The following is a 15,612-nucleotide window of genomic DNA, read 5'->3' as shown; positions in this document are numbered from 1 at the left end:
AACCTCTTTTACAAAAACAACTAACTTCACGCGCATCTCCATTGGGAATTTGACATTAGAACCGTTTTGGTAATGTTGGTTAAACTGCATTTCATTGTTTATCTGCTTATCACTTCATTTCAGTTCCGAAGTGAGATTTTCACCTGTTCGGAACGTCACTTTTAGTCATTTTAGTTTAACAGTGTTGTGGACAGGCAACTTTTCTCTTTCAATTGTTTATAATAAAATAGTGAAAGAAACTACGCCAAAATGTACTGCTTATTTCGAAGGAGCTTCTCTACAACACGAGGACTGAATTACAAAAAGGTGTCACATGTTCTCTTCGACATGGATGGCGTAATTATAGGTTTTTATTTTTCATAATTTTAAATTTCCCAAAAAAGTGTTTTCTAATCATTTAACTAACAAATTAACACTTAATAACGAGTAGCTATTTATTGTTTGTATGGTTTTCATGTACATCATACTATATTTTTCTGATTTTACCTGTTATATCGTTAATTTTCGGTTGACTTCCTGGTTTGTTTACCATGATTGTAATGTATGCCGCTAAAAGGTCATATTCCTTATTCGTGTATTTTTACACTTCCTTGTAGAAAGTAAACTACCTTAAAATTTATCTTCATTTAACTGTAATGTATTTAATTGAATTAGTCGTATCAGTATATCTTTAATTAAAGAAATGTTTGACCATCTACTTAAATATTTTTTAAATCGAATACAATTAATTCTGGTGTACATTCGAAATTTAAATATTCATTGTTGACATGTTAATTAAATTTGACGCGATTAAATTTCATTATTTTTTAAACCTTTGTTTCTCAAACTCAGTTCATTTTTATTGAACTGCCAAATTAATTTATTTCATGTATAGATAAGAATTTTATGACTGTTTAGTATTGATAACATTGCGATATTTTTATATATTTTTTATCTATAGCTTACAAGTACTTAATTATTTTTTATGCAAAAAAAATATGTATTTACTTTGTGTCAATTTTTGCGATTGGTTAGATGATACACATTATAAGTCATTATAATATAGAATGATCACAATTAATAAATAAGATATTATCATTTGTAGGCATGTGTTTCGTCAAAGGAATTGACAAAAATAATCTCTTACTAGAATATGTAGGTATTGTATATGTATGTATATCGTCAAAATATAATTATTGATTTTTAACAATATAAGTAGGTACTTATGTGGAAAGTTTGTGGAATCAGAACAATTTTTTAACAGTGGAGATTGAATTAACAGATTTTTTTTTATGAGAAATGGATGGTAGTCACTTGCTCAACCTATTAGGTCTACACTCTTGGTCCAAACACGCATTAAGGCGGATACATCAGTGAAACGGCAAATAATTTTCAACTATAGGCGCGACGAAATTTTAGACTCCCTGCCATTCGGAGAGAGAACGTCAAGATGGGAACACGTCAATTTGTTTCTTGATGGCGACGGGGGTATTAATTCTTAAATCGTGTAAAGATGACTAAAAGCGTTACCCATTTACTTTAAAAAGATAACATTTGTATGAATATATTATTATCGTTACTAATACAACAATAAACAGAACATTAAATGGACGCATTTTGGATTTATATGACAAATTATATTTCGTTTGGCATGCGTCATTTGCACCCGCAACCCGCAATCCGCGCATACCTAGCCACGATCTTTTTAGACCGTGCCTCAACTAAGGTATAGCCTTAATAAAACAGACTGGAATTCGAATCCGGGACCCACGATATTATAAGCCCGACGCGTAAGCTCGGAATTCATACATTTTATTATTGTTATGTACTTGTTTGTGTACCTACATCTAATTTTGTGTAGGTTAAACGCATACATATTTTTTGACATATCATAAAACAATCATGACGATTCATTGGTCAGCCTATTGTATCCATCGATCAGTCGATCGCGTGGCGGATTTTGAGTTTCACTTTATTTGCCCATAGGAATTGAATCATGAAAATGAAAAAAGATTTTACTTTCAGTTGTCATATAAGATAATTTCATTGAGATTTCGAATTGATAGCATTAACCTTTCTTATTTTTATTTCATTGACCGGCTTACGTGAAAGTCATTTTCAAATTAACCATGAGGAAGTCCGCGTGGCTTCGCCATATCACTTGATTCATTTTCTGCCCGGCTAAGTAAACAACAACAAGGTTGAGCTAGTGGTTGACATTAATTTCTTGTAAAAACATAATCTGTTAATACAAACCTCCACTCTGTGGAGGCCTATTTTATCTTAAGGGGGGACATGCTCAGCGTACGTCAAAATGGAGCTTTTATGCTATTTTCAAAGCATGATCCTGGACATACCTTAAACGTTGTAGATAATCTATTTATATAATTTTGAACCCTTATTATCCGTTATATTTATTTTAAACATTTGATGACTGCATAAAGTATTTTTATTACATAAAATCGTATTCTTTTAAACCTCTCGCTCTAATGTTTTAGAATATAGTCATATTTTAGTACGTCCATGTGAAGTGGTGTTAAGATTTTTTATATTTATTAATTTTTAAAAGCATTTATAAAACCATTAGTACAATTTATGTCGACATTATTATAGTGAAATATTTACAATTAAAAATTATATTGATAATCTCTGTGATCCCAAATTTGACAAGAATTAGGCATTTTATTATTCAAAAAATGTGCAAGAATAACACATTTGAAGATAAATGTCTTTGACCATTCAAGTGTGATAAACATTCTACGAATAAACATTATGCTTTATAAAAATTATTGACCTAAGAATAAGGTAGTATTTTTTTTGAAATACACCATTTCTATTGGCATTTCCCAGTGGCTAAGCTACAACATACGGCCGTAGCCATAAATTGACAAACGATAAATGAAGTAGGGAGTAAGATCATGGTAACGCGCGTGTTACTTGTAGGATATAGTCGAAAGAAGAAATCCATGTACGCGTATAGGCGCTGTAAGACAATGGATCATGTAATACTTAATACTTTCCTTGTACACCAAAGATTTAATATTTATACATAGCAATACTGACATTACATAACGGTTTGTTGTTATATTGTGTTATGTATTGTTTGCTTCCTGTAATATTTTTAAATGTTGAATATTTGCCCAACAGTTACCTTGATTACCCATTTCCTCATTATGTAAAAGTTGACTATTATGTATTATATTTTTTTTGTTTGTTGTATATTTTTGTCTATTAATAAATGATTGTATTGACACCTATGCTATAATTTCAATTGGCAACCACTCAAAATAAATTGGTCAAAATTCTTCATCGTATGCAAGCAAGCATTAAACACATGGGCACAATTATAGATAGCGGAGTTTTATTAAATAAAATTTTATTGACCTTAACACAGTGCGTGCAGGGTTGTGTCAAGCGGGGGTGTTTCGGTGCGCAGCGCACGGGTAACAGGTTCCAGGGGGAGGCAAAATACAATATTATTAAAAATATACTATATTCAATTCAATTATTTAAACTCAATCTAATGGTAAAATTTATGAAGCACCTCGGACTTATGTTGTATACTATCGAAGGGTGACATTTTATCAGTGGCAAATCGATGAGTAAACTCCAAATATATTTTAAATTAGGTCCATAATAATAAGAGAAATCCAAAAATTACGAGTAGCGCAAAATTGTATGAAACCTATGTAATAAGGGGCACGAGAAGCACAAAATAATTATTATTATCAGCGTCTCTCATAACAAAGCAATAAAAATATTATTTTATTTCTCGGCGGCTTGTAATTCATATTCACGATGACATAATTCTACCAGCAAAATATCACACACCCAGCAACTAAACGAAGACTTCATTGTTATTAAAATAATGCCAAGGCGCCCGTCTATCGACAACGCGTCCAGAAGCAGATAAAATAAAATAGCGCGCGCCCTTTTTGCTTGCCGTGTTCAATGGGCTGCTTTGACATATTTCACAACAAAGTATTTTCGTTAATTCGTCCCGCTGAGAAACCAAACAACGCGTGAATTATGGGGCGGGCGGGCACAGCGCTTCGTCAAAACCAGTGTGCTCTGCCATATTTGATCACGTTGTATTTTCGATGATTCACATTCAATATGCGCGAGCGCCCCGTTCGCTTGATTCAATGTGCCCGGCGCCTTAAGTGTTACAAGCCTAAAAGTTTTATTATACAATTATTATTATGTAGATGAAGAATCACATGAAATTGCAAATAATCACTCCCTTTGGTATTATAGTAATTCAATATGTAGCTTTAAATTTATTATGAATAAATATTATCTATCCAACCTTGAATATTGCCACACCTCTAGAATTAATTAAAATTAAAATAATCTGTTTGGGAATTAATACAATAATTAATTGATCTTGAAAAACAAACAGACTGTAATGTATTTCCAAATTGATTACCTATAATCTTTTTCGAATCATTAAGCCAGTGTTATTTATTTCATCTGTGTGCCAAATTTTATCTTTTTTATCAAAACCACTTAAAATATTTGCATGATAAAAGTTGTCTCTTATAATATATTACTTATATCAATTTTGTGTTAATTTCACCGTGTTTGACTTATGCCTCATCACCATCATCCCAAATATATACATCAAACATGGACCAAAGCATGAAATGCATGAAAAACCATGAAACAAAGCCAGATGCGTAATCGCTCGGCCATTGTGGGCGTAGTTATATATTTAAAAATTACAATGAATTTGAAAGAATGAAGCAATTGCGTTCGTTATGAATAGATTGTATTGATTTACTAATTAGTACCAACATATATTGACCTTGGAATATGAAACATGTTCGACTTGTACCGGAATCAAAGAATTCACATTATAATAAAGTGTGTTTTTTTTAGAGGTATAGAACTTTAAGCTGGCAGCACTTTTTTAATTGGCGGCCATTTTGTCAGCTGTTAAGTAATTTATGTTTAGTTTGGTTTGGCATTTCAACATGAATAGACTGACGCCTGAACAACGCTTCCAAATTGTGAAAATTTATTTTAAAACAAGATTGCCGTTGATCCCGATTTTCATAAGCGAATTTTGTTTAGCGATGAAGCTCACTTTTGGTTGAATGGATACGTCAATAAACAAAACTGCCGTATTTGGAGTGATGATAATCCTCAAGTGTATGTTGAGACACCGTTACATCCAGAAAAATTGACTGTTTGGTGTGCTTTATGGGCTGGTGGAATAATTGGTCCGTACTTTTTTAAAAACGATGCTGGCCAGAACGTTACAGTCAATGGTGACCGCTATAGAGCCATGATTACTGACTTTTTCGTTCATCAATTGAACAACCATGATGTGCAGGAGCTGTGGTTTCAACAAGACGGCGCAACATGTCACACAGCTCGTGCCACAATTGATTTATTGAAGGAAACGTTTGGTAACCGCATAGTTTCACGTTTCGGACCCGTGAATTGGCCTCCAAAATCGTGCGATTTAACGCCGCTTGACTATTTTCTGTGGGGATATGTGAAGTCGCTAGTCTACGCCGATAAGCCCAAAACGATTGACCACTTGGAGGACAACATTCGCCGCGTTATTGCCGATATACGGCCACAAATGTTGGAAAAAGTCATCGAAAATTGGACCTCCAGATTAGACTACGTCCGAGCCAGCCGTGGCGGTCATATGCCAGAAGTCATATTTAAATTATAATGCCAAAAGAGCATCTTTCGAATAAAGTAAATTTCATGTCAATATAAAAAGTCATCTTTGTTTTATTCCATTTCAAAGTTCTATACCTCTAAAAAAAACACCTTTACAAATAGCTATTACTGACATATTAAAAGTGCATAAGACTCCCTCTAGTCTAATTTTATTTTATCTTATTTTCAGATACCGAGCACATATACGAGAAAATTGTGGCCACAATAGCAAACAAATACGGCAAGTCATACCCGAGGGATGTTAGACTGATGGTGATGGGCACCACGGAGCAGAGAACCTCGGAGATAGCTTGCAAAGAACTCCGTCTGCCTATTACCCCTCAGGAGTTCCACATCCAAATGAAGACATTGGGCAATCAGATGCTTAGGGACGCACCCTTAATGAAAGGTAATTTTTTTCCATATTTCTTTGTGCGGACATCTTGAAAAATAAAAATTCTAAATTTAATACGTAGAGTGCAAAGGATTGAATTTAAAAAAGTAAAAAAATATAATATTATAGATTTTTATTTTTAACATAATATACATAAGTACATTTCTTGCATTTAAATATCTTAAAAAGTAGTACATTTATATATAATATAAATATCCAATCCATCATTCCAGGGCTTTTCGATATACAATATTTGTGGCTGTTCCATTTGGTGCCAAAATATATAGATTTTTACTACCCCCACACTCTTGATGCCGCTACATAGAATAATTGTCTGTGAGTGAAGCATTCCGATGTAATGTGGCAGCACAGCATCGCCCGCGCCGCGCTTAGCGATTCTAATAACACAATTATTTGCATCTAACTTTGCCATTTGACCTTCGATCGAGCTGAAATAAACGCTAATATTTTTTAAATGTACACATTCTATCGACATTTTTAATAAAAAATGGGGGTTGCAGCATTAACTTCCGCATTTCAAGGCCCCTTACCCTTACTCCTTGCCCCTTTTACGCAAAAACGTTAAAATTGTGCAACCCGGAGTGCAACGGGGTAAATCTGAAATTCGATACCCCGACCACGCACTCCAGCTCGTCGGCCTCCGTCTACTGTCCAAATTTTGTCGAAATCCGACTGAGCGTGTGGATTTGTATAAAGAAAAACCGAAGGACGGTACAAACAAACATCCAAATATATTCTTCAAAATATAGTAGAGCCCTACCGGCATAAGAAGACCGAAGAGATGAAGCGGGGTGAGAGGAAAGACCTGCGAAAGGTAGGGGAAGTGGAGGGTCCGCTATTGTCCAGCGACACATTTCTTTTAGTAAACACTTACCGCGAACATCTCTAGTATTTTAACAATATCTTTTACAAAATGACTTCAAAGTCTGGAAAACCAGTAAGTACTCGGACATGCCAGGGAGATTATTTATAACGTTGCAAAATTTTGCGATAAAAGAGAATAAGCAAGTCATTATCCCTTTGCAAAATTCAATTCTTAGAGCGTCCATGATGACAGATACGATCTTGCTATATATGTTAATGTTGCCATACGCTGATAAAATATACTCAATAATTTAATATTTAGTTTGATATTTTTTTAAAGAAAAAAACTTTATTTTTATTTCTTGTAATAGTTTCAAAAAGACATTGATTTCTAAGTAGTGTTTGAAAAGGTATATTTTAATATGACTATTGTATTTTGTATAAGTACCCGAGTACTCAGACCAACTATTTTCTTTTTCTTGCGCAAATTACAATATCTACACTTTAAAAATAGTACCTACCTTAGTACTTAGTTAAATAGTACATTCCTTTCATGTACGCTATTATTTTTTCATTGTTTTAGGAGTGTCGATGAAGACAATTTCCAGGATTAAAATCGAAGGAACTGACCCAACCACTTCGGAAAAAAAAAATGGTACACCTGGCTCCAAAAGAAGACGCAATAAAAGAATTAATTTGGACGATTTTGATCGATGTGCGATTCGCAACAAAATCCTAAAGTTTCACACAGTTATAAAAAAGGTACCCACCATAAATAAGCTATTGGCATCTCTTAAAGAGTGCAAACATTCTGAGGGTGAAAGAGAATCGCTCCGTATTATTTTGACTGAATTGGGGTTTAAATATAAAAAATGTGGCTCAAAACGCAACGTATTGAGAGAAAAAAATGATATTCTCGCCTAGCGAACAGACTATATAAATGAAATTAAAAAAAACAGAAGATTGGGAGACCAAAATCGACCAGTAGTATATTTGGACGAAACATATATACATCCCACCATTGCTGTCAATAAATGCTGGCAAGGGATTGACACACCAGGAGTGTTATCATCAAATTCGGTAGGTCCTCGTTGGATAATTGTTAATGCAGGCGGTGAAATGGGGTTTATTCCAAATGCATTGCTAATATTCAAGTCAAAATCCAAAAGTGGTGACTACCACGACGACATGAATGCCATAAATTTTCAAAGGTGGGTCGAAGAAAAACTCATTCCAAACCTACCTTTAAGCAGCATTATTGTGATGGACAATGCCTCTTATCATTCAGTCCAACTGGAAAAAGCTCCCACAATGGGCAGCCGCAAGATAGAAATGGAGAATTGGCTTGATTTTAATGAAATTCCATTTAGTTGTGGGATGAAAAAAATTGAATTATATAAAATAATTTTGGCCAATAAGAGACGGAAAAAATTTGTGATCGATGAATTGCTTGCCAGCTATGGTCACACCGTCCTTAGACTCCCCCCGTATCATTGTGATCTAAATCCGATTGAAATGATCTGGGGGATTATGAAAACGAAGGTGGCTGAAAAAAATATTAGCCAACTATCAAGTGATATTGTCAGCCTTACCGAAGACGCATTTTCATCAATAAGTGTTGATACTTGGCAAAGGTGTTGCAACCACGTAAAAAAGGTTGAAGACGAGTATGACATTTGCGATGAAGAAATGGACGATATATTTGACAGTTTATGTTTTAGTGTAAATACAGGCAGTAGTTCTGATCTGAAAAGTCGTCGGGGGAAGAATAGATTAAGGTTATATATAAGTATGTGGCTGCCCATCGTGAATCTCAAACATGCCTAATTTATTTAAGTAATACCTACATAGCATTAAGTTGAACTTACAATGTAAACTATAGCATTTATGTACCCTTCATCAAATCATGTTTTAACACATACGCCAGAAGTCACCTTTGTCGTCATCTAGACAAAGTGACCTTTGCTTCAGACGCAAGACTTCCTATTACAATGTATTTTTGAAACAAATCTGAATTTTAAACAATTGAACAAATGAAATGTCACCTCGTAAACAAATTCTTTCGGAAGCAATATGAAGAGGCTGTCTAGACTCCGAGTTGGTTCCGGGCGACAAAAAGAATTTGCTGACAGCAGTGTCGCCTCGATACATGCCATTGCTTTCAACCAATATATAGAGGAGGTATTTCTACCTACTTTATCACTCAGCACTCACAGTCAATCAACGTAACCACGACCATCGGGTAACCGCTCTACCCTGTCCGATCTGTCTAGTAACTTCCTAGAAATAACATCATTGAATTGTACTTGTAACACTGTCTGTAAATATTATTTATTGTTGGGGATTAATAATTGGGGGTATAATTTATAATCACGCAAACAAGCCTTATCATTCTTGGAGTCAACCAAACCTCCTTCTTCTCTCCACTCCACTCCTCACAATAAATATATTTCTTTTTATCATGTTTTAATAATTTGTATTATGTTTTGTTTTTGTTATTACAAAATAATTTTAATGTTCCCAAAATTTATTTACTGATAAGTAATTAGAATAGACTGAGTTATTGTAATGTTTTCTATACGATTGTATTATTCTTAAAACGGTTTCAAATAAATAAGTAATTTGTATAAATATTGTATATTTCAAAGCATATTATTATATACCTACCTAATTTTTATATATTTAATTTTAATAAATCTTTTGGACACATACATTTTTAGCGTGATGTTTTAATGTTCCGAGTTTTTGAACGAGTTCGTTTATCAATAATTAATAATGCAGTCACGAAAAAATATCGGTCCACAGGTTTAAGAATTAAAAAATATGTTATAAACTGTTCTATACCTACACGTGATTTCGTTATATTTTCATGTATTATAATTTAATTATATTATATACATTACAAAAGATGCAAACCAGCTGCTAAAAATCAGGAACTGGAAAAGACGTGCGGATGACCATTCCGGCTAGAGGACGGTGGTGGAGGAGGCCAGGGCTCGAAGAAGAATAATTTAATTATTACACAAATGGAGTTCTATAAAATTATTATTATTAGAAGCAAAGATAAAGATAAATAATAAGGCAAAGTATGAATTGAACCTGGTAACACTTCTCTTTCCTCTCACCCCGCTAGGGCTCTAAGTAGTAGATAGAAATTCCTTGTCTTCTTTCTGTATAAAATCGTAACGAACATCTATTTATTTCACTCGACAGTGCGGTGCTCGATTGTTCCGTTCCATCTTTGTGCTGTCATGTACTTATACATAAAACATACTTAAACATAAAATTCTCTCCATATAAAAAATTCATAAGGCAAGTATTGTTCTACAGTTCAGAGATGTGGACATAACTGTTATTGATTCCCAGATACTACAGATGTTTTAGCGTAGAATCTTGTGAAAGTTCTTTGATCCCAACTGCGAGGATGGCATCTGTCAATGTCTTTACCGTCTTGACCCTATTTTAAAAACTTATAAAACAATATCCGCTTAACTCAATATCCTGAGTGATTTAATTGAACATCGTTATTTCCCTCCCAATTGACATTACTAATGGAAAATTAATTCTGCACATCAAGAGAACAAATAACGGATGCTCATGATTTCTAAGATAGTTATCATGCACTAGTGGCGATGGGTGGAGGTAGGTTGTTAAGATCTGATGTAAATAGTGCACACTAAACTTTTGTCAGTCATACTTATTTGTTATCATTGAACTAAGAATACAAATTGCAGATAATGCTGGTTAGTTTTTGAAATTCAATTAAACCCTGCCTACGCCAAACCATCATTAGTAGAGGTCATGTCCGGAAACTTGTAAGTATGCAGTTCGCCGTATCACACTTCACCGTGAAATGTTGTATCGGAACTAAATATGGCCGTGTATTAAAGACCGTCCAACCTCTTTGGGTTGTATATACTGACATAATTCATGTTTAAATAAAACACGGTTCTTGCCGGTTTACACTTAACAGGCCAGCATCAAACATATTTTGAAAATAGCCGATATACTGGATTATTTGTTAGGTTAGGTTTTCATTCTTGAATTCATGAATTTTGCCAAAATCAGCTATGAAAATTGAATTAATGTTCAATTGAATCTAATAAAATTGGAGACCGTATAGTATACGGTCATCTCCTTTTGATAAGAAAGCTCACGGTGAAATGTTTTACGTACAATTTATATGTAACCAGTGGAGGTAGGACGTGGGAATCTGACAAAAATAGTGTGCAGTAACAGCCTACCTCCACCCTTCGCTACTCATAGGTATGCAAGTCATTTACACCACCTATAGGTTGAAAAAAAATCCTTGCCAAATATAAGATAATGTCTTGCGTTTAAACAATAGTATGTAAGCATATCTAAGAGAAAGTCAGTTGGAAGTAAGCGAACAACAAAAGCATAGCCTTTTTAATGGCCATTGTTGACATTTATAACAATTGTGAACAATGACCCCAAGATTGAGCCCTGAAGGATACCAGAAAATTTTCAACAGATTTGTAAATAGATGTCTCATATTCGCGAGCCTAATACTACAAAGTTCTAAGTGTTCGTCCTTGAAAAAAACAAACCCAACAATTAAGTAGTATTCTAAGCTGCATCATTGTTACTTTTGTTTCTCCAAGGACAAACACTTAGAACCTTGTAGTTCTCTACTCGCGTATTGTTTATAATGATAATACTAATCTTTTGTTTATTTCTTTCGCAGGGTCAAAGAGGTTAATCGAACATCTGCATAATAACAAAATCCCAATAGCCTTGGCAACGAGTTCCGGCAAAGAAAGTGTAGACGCCAAGACAATCCATTACATGTCTTTGTTCGACCGCTTCCACCACAAAGTGATCAGCAGTTCGGATCCAGAAGTCAAACACGGCAAGCCCAACCCCGATGTCTTCTTGATCTGCGCTTCCAGATTTCCCGATAAACCCAACCCAGAAAATGTATGTTGAATTTTTTATTCTAATACCCATAACAATCAATTTAATAGTGTTAATTTTATATTTTCGAGTCTATATATATCTGCCGCACAAGTGGCTATTCTGTGCACATGGCTTTATACTGATTCAATCTCATCATTTACCCATCAGCTCTAGTATAACAATGTAATATGCAATTTAATCGATTGATTTTTATTATTGTTGCAGTGTTTAGTGTTTGAAGATGCTCCGAACGGAGTAGAGGCCGGCTTGGCAGCTGGCATGCAAGTCGTGATGGTGCCAGATCCCACGTTGGAGAAATCTCTCACCAAGAGGGCGACACTGGTGCTCGAAAACTTAGAACAGTTCCGACCCGAGGAATTTGGGTTACCACCCTTCAAGTCATAGTTTAATTATTTTTTAGACCATTGTAATGAAATAATTACACCCTTTTGATTCATACCATTTTGTGAATCAAAAGTGGAACTATCCACATTTCAATATTTAAAGATAATTATGAAAAATATCTTGTGAATTTTTAGTGAATATAATTGATAAAAATACATGTTAGATAACGGTTTACATTGATAGCTTCTAGCGGATGTTAAATTATGGATAGTTCTACTTTTGATTCCAAACAAATCATTTAAATTTTTATCTTGGCCATTGTAAAATTGAAAATTGCCTAAATGACAGGCGAAACCGGTGTATGTGAAAATTTCGAAATGTGAATGTTGTATTGTAAATTTGTTATTACGTTAGTAAGTGCCATTTTGTCAGAAGTGCTATAGTTTTTGTGTCAGAAGGGCGTATCTCCAAAAACTTATTTTTCACATTGTTGTAAGAAATATATTTTATTTTTACATTCATAATAAATAATATTTACAATAATTGATAGCCTGCAGCTAAATATGTATACAAATATATATAGGTATATATTTTTCAAAGTTGTGTTTTGGTAGATAGGTCTTTCTGACATATTAATAAAAACTAGAAAGAATATTGAAGTCAATCCGGAAGGTGCATTAGAAAATATTTTTTTTATTAGAATTTAACATTACTAATGCAATTGGTAGTCTATGTTGTAACAACTAATATTATTATGATTGCAAAAGGTTGTAAGGGACATTATGGCAAAAAAGAGTTGGGTACTTGTGGTGGGTTTAAATTGTTTAGAATTTAATTTTTCACGTTCCAAAAGTTCTGTCAGCAAGAGTTATTCCATGACGACGTTACAATTTTTTTTGATAGGGCTTTGCAAATCCCTTACACCCTTTTGGTTTAACACTTTCGATATTATTATATATAAGAGAGTAATTTCGCTAGCACTATGTATTTAAGTATTTTGATGTACCTAATATGTTTGTTTATGGTTTGAATTGTTGAGTAAAAAACAATGAATTATTAATGTTAAATGTTCCTTACTGTTCTGTCTTTTAGGAATAGGTATTAAATGGTTCTGTATTCCCCCTACTTATAGAAAAGATCTATAATTATGACTTAACTAAACTTAAAGCAATACAAATAATAAGACAATGAATTTTTCTTATTATTATTATATTAAATTGCAATTTAAATTCAACAGTGTTATAAACCAAATTGTAAAAGGCTAGGGTGATAGATTTATCAAATTAATATATCTGTAATTAGCTATGGTGCAAATTAATAAGCTTTCATGTGTGTGGAGTTAGTCATCTAATTATATATTTTTAAAATTGTATTGACTTCGAAAATAGTCATTTAACGAAATATAAGAAAAATATATTGAATGTTTGTGTTAATTTATAGTGTTATGTACAAACATTGAATAAACATATAATATATTACAATGTCAATATTGATTTTCTAGTGACAAAAAGGTGTATCTCACCTAACCAATTGCAGGATACAATAAAAAATAGGAATTTATGAATTGCATAGAACATTGCCATATTGTACTAAATTTACAACTAAAATTGATTCAAAACTGTGTTTTTGTAGATACATCTTTTGAATTTGCCTTAAGTACGAGTCGTCTGTTTCCAATATCCACTATCTCCACTATAAATATACAGGGCAAAAAACAACTTTTTTTGGTTTGTGTTTATGGACAAGTAGTTCCTAATACTGGTTGTCTATGTTTTATTTCATTTAAAAAAATTGCATGTCCGATGTGTAAAAAAGAAGATATGCCGTCGATTTGGCGGATATTGTAAATATATGACTCAATATGTAGTATAACTACTTACTGCCTTATTGCATTCAGCAAAATTGTATTAGTTTAGCAATAATGCAAAACAATAATGACCATAATAATGCAATAGTACAATTTATTTAGCTTTTAAAGTGAAAGCTATCGTGATAATATTGAACAATCCACGTTTTATCCAATTTTGTTGGTAGACCATTTACAAAACATATTATTACGACAGAAAATTATATTTAGTTAGCAACTAACAAACCGCGTTTAGTTTCATAAGATGTAGCAAAACCATTGTTAAATTATTAATGATGCTTATTTTTGTAATAATTAAGCCCTTTGGTGCACAAAGGTGATATGTCCGTTTTTGATAAATGCCTTTCTTTATTAACTTTTTTTTTTATTTAATCGATTCAATCAATTATTGGTTATATATTTTCTCAGAAGTGTTTTTAAATTATGTATATTCAATAAAAAGAATGTTACATTCTTAAATCTTGTGAATTATTCGTTCAATAAAAAAAAAGTTAAAAATACAAAGGCCGATTGCTAATAGTAACTCAATTTAGAAAGCGCTCCAGAGAGTATTGTAAGAACCATTAGTGAAAATCTGTCGCAATTAGATAAGATGCCTATAGCATTGTGGTCGATGTGCGTGGGCGCGAATCCCGAAAGATGCAGGTTCGATTCCGGCTGGTTGTCGTATTTTTTCTGTTGGTTATATATTTTCTCGGAAGTTTTTTCAAATTATGCCTTTCTTTATATTATGTAAATTGACTTATTAAACATGTCCGTTTGTTCGTTGTAATTTAACTCCAACCATTCACGTAGAGCAGTCTTATCTGGAGTTATGGGTCGTTAGCTTGATCCCAAAAAAAATGCATATTGTTCTTTCAATGTACCATTGATTCAGGAAGTGTCCAACGCATTTGACGAATAACAGAAAAATTCCTATAAAATAGTCTGTTAATTTACCTTGCTCTACTCTATATTATGTAAAAGTGATCTATCCTATGGAGTTGTTATATTTGTCATTACTCTATACTAAATACCAGTGACGAAGGGTGGAAATCTGACATAAATATAATTTTTTTATTGTGGTCCGACATTAAGCAATTACATAATTAATAAATAATATACAGTATTACTGCTTGTTCACAATGTCTAATGTTGGGAATAATATGTTATAATGTAACATATAACACTTTTGTGCTCCAATTGGCCGAATTGTATTGTCAAATAGTGCCTGAATTTTATTATTTTTATATTGTTTATAAAACATTGCAGCTTCTATTTTTTTATAGTGAAAAATAAACAATTATATTTTAAAATGACGTCTATTATTTCCTTATCGCATTGTGCAATTGATGCAAGGAACCGAATCCTGAACATCTAGCAATTACCTTGGAATTGGAACCCTAATTTCAGAATTCTGAGAATACAGAACTAAGATCAAATGTTACACCCAGGGAACTCAGAAATAATGGGAACTGAAATACCCAACGGGTAAGGCGATAGCAGGTAACCGTCTCGAGTAAGGAAGAATCCGTGTTAAATTTACACACGTGTCAAGAATACGTTGTACGCCTTATACTGAAAACTGCTCTCGGTTTATGCATTTACGCTCATTTAATGTTGG

At 33.2% G+C, this 15,612-nt stretch overlaps 1 protein-coding gene across 2 annotated transcripts; it reads left to right on the top strand.

Annotated features, from left to right (window-relative positions):
- The first annotated feature begins 111 nt into the window (after window positions 1–111).
- Window positions 112–12,353, top strand: Gs1l (pseudouridine 5'-phosphatase-like Gs1l). Of its 2 annotated transcripts, XM_085951366.1 has the most exons (4): window positions 122–346; window positions 5,849–6,067; window positions 11,586–11,818; window positions 12,023–12,353. In XM_085951366.1, exons 1-4 carry the CDS (start codon window positions 250–252, stop codon window positions 12,200–12,202), a joined length of 729 nt encoding a protein of 242 aa, XP_085807492.1. In that variant the 5' UTR covers window positions 122–249; the 3' UTR covers window positions 12,203–12,353. The 2 variants fall into 2 exon arrangements, with proteins under 2 accessions (XP_085807493.1, XP_085807492.1); XM_085951367.1 differs by lacking the exons at window positions 11,586–11,818; window positions 12,023–12,353 and adding an exon at window positions 7,461–9,514 and having other exon boundaries at window positions 112–346.
- Window positions 12,354–15,612: the final 3,259 nt, after the last annotated feature.

The sequence above is a fragment of the Rhyacophila brunnea genome, unplaced genomic scaffold (assembly GCF_057557595.1).
Source record: "Rhyacophila brunnea isolate RB1 unplaced genomic scaffold, BYU_Rbru_1.0 scaffold_24, whole genome shotgun sequence".
Lineage (NCBI taxonomy): Eukaryota > Metazoa > Arthropoda > Insecta > Trichoptera > Rhyacophilidae > Rhyacophila > Rhyacophila brunnea.
The sequence above is the reverse complement of the archived record's forward strand: the minus strand, read 5'-3'. Positions and strand labels throughout refer to the sequence as shown.

What these genes read in the sequence shown, in the direction of transcription:
- Gs1l (XM_085951366.1), top strand. Translation starts at nt 250, where the DNA reads ATGTACTGCTTATTTCGAAGGAGCTTCTCTACAACACGAGGACTGAAT. An exon ending in CATGGATGGCGTAATTATAG is followed by an intron (nt 347 to 5,848) that starts GTTTTTATTTTT and finishes TCTTATTTTCAG; the next exon opens with ATACCGAGCACATATACGAG. An exon ending in ATAAACCCAACCCAGAAAAT is followed by an intron (nt 11,819 to 12,022) that starts GTATGTTGAATT and finishes TTATTGTTGCAG; the next exon opens with TGTTTAGTGTTTGAAGATGC.